This window comes from Marmota marmota, unplaced genomic scaffold (genome assembly GCF_001458135.2).
Source record: "Marmota marmota marmota unplaced genomic scaffold, marMar, whole genome shotgun sequence".
Lineage (NCBI taxonomy): Eukaryota > Metazoa > Chordata > Mammalia > Rodentia > Sciuridae > Marmota > Marmota marmota.
In genome coordinates, this window is record NW_026000005.1 from 53,587,080 (window position 1) to 53,599,880 (window position 12,801).

Sequence of the window (12,801 nt, forward strand, 5' to 3'; positions counted from 1 at the left end):
TAGGCCTGGCTGAGCGGACGGGCGGCGGACGGCCGAGGCTCGAGGCCCTAGGCAGGCCCGCGGGCCGCCGGGGAAAGTCCACGCCCGTCTCTGAGGCCTTCGCAGGCGCGGCGGCTCGTCAGGGGTCCCTCTGGGCAAGACCGGTCTGTCGGGGCTGCCCGCTGGGCCGCGCTGTCCCCGGGGCGGGGCCGGGGCCGGGGCCGTGCTGTCCCCCGCGGCCGCGCGCAGCGGACCTGCGGCCCCCAGGAGCCCCAGGTGGAGCCCCTCAGGGCGAGAGGCCTTCCCTCCGGGTTGAAAGGTCAGGGTCACCGGCGCGAGCGTCTGTGGGCCTTGCTGTGTCCGCGGAGTGGGGCTGAGGTGTCACGGAAGGAAGTGATGTCAGTGCGCAGCGCTGAGAAACCGTGGGAAGGCCGCGTCCCAGGGCTGCGTCTTGAAAGGGCGTTTGTTTGCTACCATGAGGACGCTGTGGAAATGTTAGGTGACTTCCCGCGGCCTGGGTAGACAGCGGTGTAACCGGCGACGCGTTTTCTCAGTGCCAGAGATATGGGAGAGGATGTTTGAGGTGGGAACACACAGAGGAAGTGACCTTCAGTTCTGGCCTGGTGACGTGCTTGTGAGTCCCTGCACCCCAGAAGACATGTGTAGAACGGGTGCCTGTTATTTAGTCGGTTCACCTAGAGTGTTCCAAGGAGACATGCCCAGGTTTCAGGATCCTTTTTTAAAGTACAAGAAAGGGAGGCTCAGAGAAGTGGACTAGCAGGATTAGGGTGGCACCTTGGGTTGTTTGCAAAGCCAGGCGACACCCATCTCTGGTTCTCCTGTGCCCTTCCTTTGCCCCGGCTGGTCGCCACTTGGCTGCCACTCCTGAACTGGATGCTGACAGTGCGTTTGGCTGAACTGCAAAATTTTCTGCTCATGTACATAACAGGGATGTTCTTAATAGGCCAGTAGGTTCCTTTCTATCAGTTCTTTTCCCAAAGAGGAAGTTGACATAAGATATATTAATTGATTCCTGCCTTATCCATAAAATTAGTGCAAAATTTACCTGCCACACAGGGTCTTTGTGAAGAGTAAGAGTCAATTTTAAAAATCTATAAGCATTGTTCCTGGCACATAGTAGATGCTTAATAAATGTCAGTAATTGTGAAAAAAAAAATCATCTGAGTAGACAGTAGAATTGGCTAACCCTGGTTATTTACCAAAAGAGAAGGGAAAAAAACATTGAAAAAGCATAGAATTGAGTTACCTTGCTTAGAGGGAAGATAGGAACACAGTTGCCAAAGCAAAGATTAATGCATGGATCATTCCATAAGAGCCTGTTTAAATCCACTTGGTCCCAAGGAATTCTGTTTCCTTCTTTCTTTCCAAAGAGGCCTGCCTGTGGTCACACCAGACAGTACACATTTCTCTTATACGGCTTACATTTTCACTCTGTGCATTTTTCCCCTCACCAGCTCACCTATCAGTTCACCTGCTTCCCCTTTTACTCACTCACCACAAGCTTTGTACATACAACCTAGTGCCCCTGGCAGGCAGAACTCCATTGTTTAGATCAGGGTGTGTTGCTGGGCACCGTGGCACAAGCTTGTGATCCCAGTGGCTCAGGAGGCTGAGGCAGGAGGATCTAGAGTTCAAAGCCAGCCTTGGCAAAAGTGAGGCGCTAAGCAACTCAGTGAGACCCTGTCTCTAAGTAAAATACAAAATGGGGCTGGGGATGTGGCTCGGTGGTCGAGTGCCCCTGAGTTCAATCCCCAGTACCAAAAAAAAAAAAAAAAGATCAGGATGTGTTAAGTTATTTATTAGTATCTTTGTCTGGTTTCATCCTTGACAAAGGAGGTTGAGAAGCTGAGTCCCACAGAACTTAATATGGTAAAGTCCAGTGCTTGCAGTTTTCTGGGGAATGTTTATGTTGTTGATTCTAGTCCTGTATATGTGGAGAGCAACTAGCAGTATGTGATCAAGATTTTGCTTTGGGAATCCCAGTTTTGAAAACAATCTGATAAGCGAACCAGCGTTTTTTGACCAGTGAACATAATTTGACAAACCCATTCCTGTCCTTCCTCCAAGCAAAATTTAAACCATTTTGATCCATAGAAATGTGCTTAAAAATAAGCCTTAACCTAAAAAGTAAAATGGGGTATACAGTAACTATTATGTTCTAAAAAATATGTGAGGACATAGATAAGATCAGGAGGAAGTTAGGGATGTAAGAAGCTTTTTAGTCAGAGGGTTGTTTTCCCCTAAACTTGTGTTTTAGTTCATTGCCATTTTAGAATTCAAAAGCAGAAGGGCACAGTAATGTGGTAGGGTACGATGATGAGTCTTGCTTCACCTCCTCCCTCCCTTGGCCAGCCCGTTCTCCCGATTGCCTCTCAGAATAGAAGCCACGTCCCAGGTGCAAACCCTGCTTCATGTCTTAGATTCCATCCCTGATCCACTGGAGTCCTCACAGCCCAGCTCAGGTTGCAACCCCAGTCCTCTCAGTTGTCTTGGGGCCCCACCACACTCAGCCTGTCACCTGCCTGTGCACACACTGAGCCCTTTGTCTACCTGGTTTCCCAATCCCTGTGAGGCCCAGACCCGCTGCAGCGCCTGGGAAGAACTCCATTGTTCCCAGTGCAGGTCAGGCTAGCAGTGGCCCCTTCCCCTTTCTTTTGGCTGTCTGGGACTGCAGTGGGCATGTGGCACTGGTTGCTTACCCACTTGCCTCTGCGTTAAACACCTCTCTCCGGGTGCCCAGTGCACTCCATGAGTGGGGTTGAGGCTCCTTGTGGAGCTGAGTATGCACCAAATCATTCACTTTTCTGAGCCTGAGTTCCTTGAGCTGTAGCTGTGGGAATAAAGCCAACTGTGCAGTCATTGTGAGCAGTAGTAAGAAAGATTGTAAGTAAAGGGTTTGGCATGGGCTCCCAGCAGGGGTGGCCCCTCAGGATGTGGTAGGTGCCATCAGGAGTGCCAGGACATTCTTGAGGCCTTTCCTGTGGTCTTTTTGGTGAGGCCTCCTCCAGTCTTTCCACCTGCGGGATTGTTCTCTGCCACCCTTGCTTTACTTTCTCCGTTGCTTCCTCCGGGTTCAGCAACTGCCTTACCTTGGCCCACTGTACTGGAGGGAACTCTCTGTTAGGAGCTCCTGTATCCCTAAATGCCTCAGTCTGGCTGGGCACAAAATAACCAAGCCGCCAGGAGGCACTTGTAGGTTCAAACAGGAACTACTTTATTGCCCAAACTTCCCACGCAGGCCACCCACGCGGCCCTTCCAGGAACACCACACACCAAGCCGGAACTCCCGCTACCGGAACTTCACCAACCAACCAACCCGAACTCCTCAGGAATCCCCGGGAGAACTCCGAAGTATCGGGCGCCCGAGGCGGACAGCAGGGGTCTATATACAATTGAAGACAACTTAACCATCATCATCTCAATGGCTCGCTGGTGTCACCTCTCAACCACTCCCTCTGGCAAAATGCCAGGTGCCACCCCGACTCGGATGTGGCCCTCAACACCTAAGCACTTAGTCCTTCTTGATTGAGAAAAGGTGCTCAGTAAATGTTTAAAAGCATTTCAGATTCTATCAGGTTTCTGGGCCCTGTATGAAACACATACAGTTGGCAGGGTGGGGGGGGGTAGTCTTTTTAAAAAAGAAATATAAAGTTGCAAATAAAAATTAGTCTAGAAAATATGCATTGTTTAGCATGAGAAAAAATACGTTAGTACAGTTTTGAAAAAGCTGACCAGTAATACAGATATAATTGAGAAAAGTGACGTGTCTGATAGTTAACTGATGTATTTCTATGATACTTTTTTCTGGGCTCCGGGTTACTAGTTGCCTTTTTGTATGACAGTGAGAAACCAGATTTCATTGACTCCTCCAACAGAGTTGATGAGTTTTTATTATTGTTAGGATGCATAAGGCATTATTTCATATATAGAACATTTGTTCTTTGTGGTAACTTCTAAAGTCTTGAGTTCCAGAAACATAGTTGATTCAATTTATTTTCCACAATTTCATTGAAGAAAAAAAATGCACATCCAAGACGTAGTACTGGTAATTGTACATCAAAGACCGCTGTTTTGCCCACGGAGAACTGACGTGTATGCTACAGTTCACATGGAGGAGGGTGATGTCCACAGATGAGCATCTGGCTCCTGCATTCAGTCCACCCAGGCTTCTTTTCCCTGCCCATGCACTTCTCCTGCCAGTTGCCATCGGGCCCATTTCATGTCACCTCAGGACCCCTGGCCTTGCACCATGTCATGAAGCCCTGGTAGTATGCGGGGTGATAGCAGTATCCTTGGTTGTTAAGGTCTGGATGTGAGGTGTTCCCCGAAAGTGCCTGTATGTGTGGGGGAATATTCAGGGGTGAATGATTAAGAAGTAAGAGCTCGAATCTGATCAGTCCATCCTAATTTGAATGGACTGAGGGGTGACTGTGGGCAGGCAGGGCTTGGCCAAAGGAGGTGGGTCACTAGAGGCTGCCCTAAAGGGCTCGCCTTTCCTACAGCTCCTCCCCCTTTTTCTATGCTCCCTGACTGCCTTGAGCAGAGCAGCACCCTTCTACCATGTTTTTCTGCCTCCCCTTGGGCCCAGAGCCATCGAGTTGGCCCACCATCTGCTAAACCTCTGAAACTGAACCAAACTGAACATTTCCTCCTCTAAGTCACCCTTGTCAAGTATCTTGGTCATAGCAACAAAAAGTTCATGCACTGGTAATCCCTTAGATGTGCACAGAGGTCACTGCGTACAGCATAAATGTGCTCCCCCTCAGTGTGCCCTTAGCTGGACCTTAGGAATGCCAACCTCCCCTGCAGACTACCTGGCATACAGGGAAGAGGGACAAAGGCAGCTGCGAGTGACTGATGGCCGTCAGCGTGACTGCAGTGGAGCTTGACTCAGGGCCTCCCCAAGACCTCGGGGGAGCCTATGTGTGAAGCCTGGGACCCAAACCAGACTGGCCTTGTACTCAGATGCCTGTGCTTGAAGCCAGGTAGCCCAGTGTGGTTTGGAATGATGGCACATATTGCATCTTAGAGCATCCAGTGAGAATATGTTTCAGAAAAGGGGTGTGATTTTAGAAATAGTTCAAAGTATGAGGCTTTACTAAATCTACTCCCTCTATCATTACAATTCTAGTTTCTTCAGTAGTAGTTAATAAGAGGTATGTTGAATGGGAACAAGTCCTACTGTCTGAGTGTTACAGACATGGTGGTTACTCTTGCTTCCCCTGGAAGGTAGGCAGGAGCATGATGTAGGTAGCACCCCTCAGTTTAGACTTGAAGCCACGTGCTACCAGCATCTGCAAGAAGTCATCTGGCTTCAAGTAACAGACTTATCACTTGTCACGTTTCTCATGACTCAAACACTCAGGGTCACTCCTGATGAACTGGGCTGCACAAAATAATCACACAAAAGACAGAGATACCTTTGGGTCCTGGGACAGCTCCTCTGACCTTAGGGGTCCATGGAAAGAGAGAGAGAGAGTGTGAGAGAGCATGTGCTGAACCCTTTTATTGGGGAGAAGCCATTCAAATGAGGCCAGGGGTCAGGTTTCAGGGGGTTGAGTCTAGCTTCATGATGTCTGCTGTCAGCAGGTCAACTGACATCTGGGAAGGCCACACCCGTCTCATGAGCTGTGTGGGGATTGATCATGGCAGAGCAAGCGAAAAGACCAGAGCGAGGCCCGGCGACGTTGGTTCAGTCCACCCTGTGCGCTCAGTGCCCACAGTTCACACACACACACACAGTGGTGAAGGGGTGCTCGGTTCCCCTGTGGCAGCTTCCAACCATCACTGAAGGCAATTGGAAGAGAAAATTGGGAAGAAGGAAGCAAAATCCCCTTCTTCCGTCTTCCAGTGACCACCACCATGAACACGTCTTAAAATGCATGTGGGTGGGAGGCACCCTCTGCCCTGCCCTCCCAGTGACGAGCCCTGACTCCTGGACTTGTGGGGAGCAGCACTGAAGAAGGCTGACCCCATAGTGAGCTCCCGTCCTCCTCCACATGCCCTGGCTGGGACTCAGGCTGTGAGGACTGGGAAGGCTGCAGGGAAGACTTCCAGCCGAGCAGGTGGGAGAAAGCAGTTTCCCTCCTCTTCCGGGCCTCCTGCCAGGTGTTGTGGCAGTTGCTTCTTTCCTTTCTTCCCACCTGCGGTTCTTTCCCAGGCCAGGTGCAGTCGCAAAAAGAGTGTGTCAGGGCAGGTGAAGTGAAGTCCCACATTTGTGTCAGGAGGACTGGGAAGTACTCAGGGAGACCGGAGGGGGAGAGAGAGACGGGGTTGGGTTAGGTGGTCCCTGAACAAGTGAGATCCAGTGCAGAGGTGGGGGGTGGGCTCACCCTGAAAACAGCTTAGAAACAGAAAACCAAGAGACAGGTCACTGCCCTGCAGCCAGCTGGCCACTTGGGCAAATGGGACGTTGCTGAGAACACTGCTGAGGCTGTGAAGATCGGTTGACACTGAGACCGCATTCCACAGAAGACCGGGTTGGCACTTGTGCCCTGAACCAATCCAGGCCAACTGCCTGCGCAGCATGAACACCAACATTCCCTATAGCTTTAAATGAGAACCACAGTGTCCAACAGCAGAACGTTCAAAAGGCCCAGGACACAGTCCAGGACACATACAAAGAACCAGGAAAGGGGCTGGGGCTCAGCGGTGCAGCGCTTGTCTAGCACGGGCAGGGTGCTGGGTCGATCCGCAGAACACATAAAAATCTATAAGTAAAATAAAGGCATTGTCTCCAACTACAGCTAAAAAAAATATCAAAAAACAAAGAACCAGGAAAATAACCTTCTCCTGAGAAAGCCTAGGTGACAAGAATGTTGGGTTGATCTGTGTCAGACTAGGTGGTCTTCAGGATGGTGACCCCGGTGCCCTTTACCTCCTTTACTGTTCATAGCAAAAGCACTTTACAGTTGTAACTAATCAGCCGGGACTATCCAGTGGGCACATGTGCTTACTCGAGCTCTTAGGAGCAGGGTCTGTTTCCAGCTGGTTGGCAGACCCTTCTGCCAGAGAGATGGAGGAAGATGGAAGGGGCTATGAACTGAGGCATGTCTGAGAATGACCAGCAGCTGATAGCCAGGAGGAAGCAGAGATCTCATTCCTGCACCCACACAGAACCCAGCAAGCCTGACGGGGCATTCTCCCTCAGAGCACCCAGGTAGGACCCCTGGCCAGCTGACCCTTGACTCGGCCTCCTGAGACCCTGAGCCAAAAACTCTGGTGAGCCCTCTGCACCCAGACTTCTGACCCACAGAAATCATGAGATGATAGAAAATGCTTGTTTTAAGATGCTAAATTGTGGTATAACTTGTTAAGGCTACAAAAAATATATATATTCTTTATTTTTATTTAATTTTTCTGGTACTGGGGATTGAATCCGGGAGTACTATACCGCTAAGCTACACCCCCAGCCCTTTTTACTTTTTATTTTGAGACAGGATCCCCTTAAGTTTCTCAGGCTGACCTCAAACTTGCGACACTCTTGTCTCATAGCAGGGATTATAGGTGTGTGCCACCACACCCAGCTAAAAGAACCCTCTAAGCAGCTATTAGAATATTCCAAGAAGTAAAGCTACTCTTGAAACATAGGAAGTATAGAAGTATAGACAGGATTAAATAAATAAAAATAGGAGACATAAAGACCAAAAACAAATAGGAATTTTAGTGAAAATACAGTAACTGAAATAAAATGGAAATAAGGACAATTGGGGGGTGGGTAATTGGGGATTGAACTCAAGGGCACTTGACCACTGAGCCACATCCCAGCCCTATGTTGTATTTTATTTAAAGACAGGGTCTCACTGAGTTGCTTAGCGCTTTGCTTTTGCTGAGGCTGACTCTGAACTCTTGATCTTCCTGAGCCAGCCTCCTGAGCCACTGGGATTACAGGCCTGCACCACCACGCCCAGCAATAGTTCTTTAAATTGAAGTTTTTGTTGGGTATTTTTTCATCTTGAAAAACCTTCACAGTAGTCTATTGGATTTGGAGCTGTGGATGCCAGTCTCGCCTTCACAGATTGGGGGTGTAGCCACCAGCGAACAGCTGTATCCCCTGGGCAGTGGCTCCCATGGAAAGTGTGGGACTGCAGCATTTATAAGTTTGGAGCGTCTCATTTTTTGTGTGTGTACATCAAATTGTTGCTGGAATTGTTTTTTTTTGGGTTTTTTTTTTTTTTTTTTTGCTTCTAAAGAGTCACAAAAGTACAGGAGTGTACCAAAGTCCATGTGTCCATTCTCAATCGTCACCATATGGCAGCCTTCCACCCCGCATACCTCATCCATGGGATCCCCAACTCATTGAGTAGAACAGTTCATTTATCCTGAATTTGTCTATATCTCTAAGGAATAGGGACTTTTCCCCTTTACATGGCCATGTGACCAGTGAAACAGGTGGAAGGTAACACTAACTTCTGAATGTCATCTAGCATCCGAGTGGTCTCAGCATTTAAATAGTGACTAGTACTCACATAGTCATTGCAGAAGTTGTCTCTGACAGTGTCTGTTCGTTCTTCTGTTCTTCCACTTGCTGAGGAAGCAGGCCACTTGTCTTATAGAACCACCACACTCTGGGTTACCTGGAAGAACACCCATTCCTTAGGGTGTCTCACTGTCCATGGGAACTGAGGTCGCTGAACTTTAAGGCCACAAGAGGTGAGTTTCTTGGTAATTTAGCTACTGTCTTAATATACATTGAGGATCTTGGTTTCATTTTGTTAGGTTTTTAGGGCTTGCTTTTCTAAAATACTGAGAACTTTTATGAATTTCCTAAGTCAGAACTATTAAACACAGTTTATTAAAGAAGACAGTTCCTCAACTCACCATCTCTGCTCCTTTCCTTCTCCCTAGGGAGGTGGCCAGTTTTGTTAGTTTGGGGCCTATTCTTCCATAGTTTTATGCATGTGAATACATATATCCTCCTTGGGTGACACTAACATGCCTTGCACCTGCTTTGTTCCTTGCTGTTCACAGAGCAGCAGACAACGTAGAGATCTTACTGCTTCTGTGGATGAAGATGCTGACGTCCACATGTTGGCTTCGCCCCTCCAGACAGTGTTGAGATCCCCCCAGTTATCTGGACTCGTTTCAGCTTTTAAAACTTATTCTTCAGTATTTAGAATTTTTTTTCTCACAGTTAGGAATTTCTCAGTAGGTAGCTCTAAAATGTGCTAAAGGACTTAAACACATCAGTTTAGTGTTGGGGCAATGAAAGAAACTAGGGAGTGAAAGTAGAACGGTAATGTTGGCAAACGTGACCGTGTCTCTAGAACCCTCCTGGCTGGGTGTTCCTGCTGCGCTGTGGAGGCTGGCTGGAAGGAGTCTTCCTGTTCTGCAGCACTGTTGCATATGCTGGGTTGAAAGGCTGTGGTCACACGATTTTATTTGGTTTATTTTATTAGTTAGAATCAAGAACACATCAATTTTTAGTTCATTTTCACATTGAGCTGCTAGAACACAGTCTTGGACCCTTAGAGTTGAAAAGGATCTGATTGGCCCTTCCCTCCCCTGCCATTTTCCAGGTGAAAAGCTGGGGCTGGGCATGGAGAAGTGGCTGAGTTCACCCACTGGGGTGCTCTGGCTCCCAGGTTCCCACTGCCAGGTGGTGGCCTCCGCCCTTGCTGTCCACGAGTGCCCTTCCTGTGGGCCTGTTGCAGTGCTGGTGAGCTGCCCCAGCAGCACCAGCACCAGCACCTTGAGTTAACGACGCCCTTTCTGGTGCTGAGGGCCATGTCCCCATCAGGTTCCGTGGTTCTGTGATGGTCGGCCTTGTTGGTGTCCATCTGACAGTGAGCTAGGTACAGGGAGGTGGTGTATGGGATGCCAGCTACTCCTGGGATGGTGTGGGTGCCCCGCCTGCCAGCCAGCCAGCCTGGCCACCTGTTTTTCCAATCAGCTCTTTGAGCCTTGCCATGGAATACAAGACTGACTTTGTTTCCCAACTTTCTCACTTAGTTGCTTATTCTAAAAAATGTTAGTCATGCTTAGAAAAAGAAGAAAGAAGGCTCCACCTCCTTCTGCATTTCAGTGAAGCAGAAATGCTGCTCAGGCCAAGGGATTAGCTAGAGAGTCCATTGGGTCGTTACCAACTGTGAAAACTCCTTCCTAACACCCCGAGCGTCTTGGGCATGTTGGACAAATTCAGAGAAAACGTCAGGTGTTCTGCTTTCTTTGGTCAGTCTAGAAGATTGACTCCTGATCCTCCTAGTGGAGGCACCTTCAGTCTTCAAGGGAGGTGGGTTTTTGTTGCACACCACCCTTTACTGTGGATCGGGGCTGTGCTTTCTGCAGGGAGCCACATGCTGATTTCCCAGCGGAAGAGCAAGAGCCTGGGTGTCTCTGTCATTTCTGTGTTCCCTGGTGGGCTTTTCCTTTTTTTTTTTTTTTTTTTTAAGAGCAGTTTTAGGGGCTGGAGCTGTAGCTTAGTGGCACAGTGTTTGCCTAGCGCACATGAGGCACTGGGTTAGAAACAAAGACATGCTATCCATCTGTAACTACAAAAAAAAAGAAAAGAAAACAGCAGGGGCTGGGGCTGGGGCTCAGTGGTAGAGCACTTGCCTCGCGCATGTGAGTCACTGGGTTCAATCCTCAGCACCACATAAAGATAAGTAATAAAGATATTAAAAATGTCTACACATAAAAGACAAAAGAGCAGTGTTAGGAGCACAGAAAAAGTGAGCAGAAAGGCCAGCGACACTCTCCTGAACCTCCCCTCTGTGGGCACCCCGTGTTACATCCCCCAATCCCTCCGCCAGTTTTTGAGCTGAATTTTCCAACTCTTAAGAAAGGACATTCTACAGGGTTTTTTATTGTTATTAGATGAGGATATATCCGTAGGAACCAGAGCCTTTGAGCAGTTTCTGGAGGAATCAAAGAGAGACACACCTGGCAGAGATGTCGTGCCTGAGGGTTTTCCTCCTGCTGTCTTTCCACTTCCCCAGTGGTGTGCTCTTGCTTGATGAATGCAGTGCACATGTGCCTGTCTCCCACAGGTGGGTCAGAAGGGGGCTTTGTGGGACAGGGTTAAGTGCACAGTAGGAGTTGGTTGCCAGTGAGCCACAGGCTTTTCAAACGATGCAAGTGTAAAAAGTCCTTGATTAGGTTTGTCTTGACAAAAAGGAGAAGGCCAGGAGACCTGCAGCAATTTAGTTGGCATGCAAGGGAGTGGGGATAGGAAGTTCATGAAGTGTGTGTTTTTTGCAGAGGAGGAGGTGAAACCTGAGACCTTGTGCATGCTAGGCCAGTGCTCTACTACTGAGATACATCTGAGATAGAATTTATAAAAGTAACATCTTCAAAACATCTTCTATTAATTTCAAGATGTTTTGAAGATGTCACTTGTTAACTGGGTCTCAGGTGTTCAGTGAGTTAATATACATACCTGGCTTCCAGAGTACCTGAGAGATATTATTGAGAGTTACATTTGTTATTATTTATACTGCACTTTCATGTGTGTGAGTAAAATACATATAGATAGATATGATATGTGTGTGTGTATATATGTATATACACACACATATATAATTTTTTGAAAATATTTATTTTTTAGTTATAGGTAGACACAATGTCTTTGTTTTACTTTATGTGGTGCTGAGTATCAAACCCAGGGCCTCACACATGCTAGGCGAGCGCTCTACCTCTGAGCCACAACTCCAGCCCAAGTGTGTGTGGGTGTGTGTGTGAATGTTTATTTATTTATTGAATATTTTTTTTTTGCTGTTGATGGACCTTTATTTTATTTATTTGTATGTGGTGCCGAGAATCAAACCCAGTGCCTTACCACATGCTAAGCAAGTGCTCTACCACTGAGCCACAACCCCAGCCCTATATATTTATATACACACATTTTGGGCAGCGGGTGTTGGAGACTGAACCCAGAGGAGCTCCCTCACTGCGCCACATCCCCAACACATTTCTGTTTTTTTATTTTGAGACAGGGTCTTGCTTACTTGCCCAGACTGGCCTTGAATTTGCAATCCTCCTGCCTCAGCCTCTTGAGCAACTGGAATGGGTGTGTGCCTTCGTGTCCTGCTCAAAGATAATCTTTTTAACTCTGTTTTGATGTAATTCAAGACTTGCAGAAGTTGCAGAAAGAATACTCAGGGGCTGGGGTTGTGGCTCAGCGGTAGAACGCTCACCTAGCATGTGTGAAGCCCTGGGTTCGAACCTCAGCACCACATAAAAATAAATAAATAAAATAAAGATGATATTGTGTCCAACCAGAAAATAAATTTAAAAAAAAGAAGACTCAGGTTCCCATGTGCCTGATGATTGTTTTTTACATTGTTTTAATAATACCTAAAGTAGTAATTCTCTGCTGTGTTTTGTTTTATTTAGCATTTTCTTCATTTTTGACAGAGGAGGAATGGGGGAGATAGAAGGAACGTACAGAGTCCTGCAGTCTGCAGGGATACGCTTGAGCACCCAGACCCCCATGGGAGTGAGCACCCTCGAACCAGGGCAGACGCTGTCACCCAGGATGCAGGAGAAGCACCTGCACATCAGAGTCAAGCTGCTGGACAACACTGTGGAGATATTTGACACTGAGGTAAGGGGTGCATGTAGGAGGCCTTCTAAAGGCCAGTGCTGGTCAGCTCTGCTCTGCTGCTCTGTTGGTGTATTTGTTTGTCTTGCCATATTGGGGATTGAACCCCGAAGCACTCTATCACTGAGCTAGAATCCCCAGCCCTTTTTATTTTTTGAGATAGGGTCTTGCTAAGTTGCCCAGGCTTTCTCAAAGTTGGGTCCTCCTACCTCAGTCTGCTGAGTCACTGGAATGATATCTGCCACTAGGCCTGACTCCCC

The 12,801-nt window shown here is 48.0% G+C and overlaps 1 protein-coding gene across 1 annotated transcript in view; it reads left to right on the plus strand.

Moving 5' to 3' along the window:
- Positions 1-12,333: 12,333 nt before the first annotated feature.
- The window catches only part of Farp2 (FERM, ARH/RhoGEF and pleckstrin domain protein 2), an 81,401-nt gene continuing 80,933 nt past the window's right edge, over positions 12,334-12,801 (plus strand). The window contains exon 1 of the mRNA XM_015481688.2: positions 12,334-12,544. Within this exon, the coding sequence (XP_015337174.2) occupies positions 12,362-12,544 (183 nt within the window). The 5' untranslated portion in view covers positions 12,334-12,361. The remainder of the gene's footprint in view (positions 12,545-12,801) is intronic.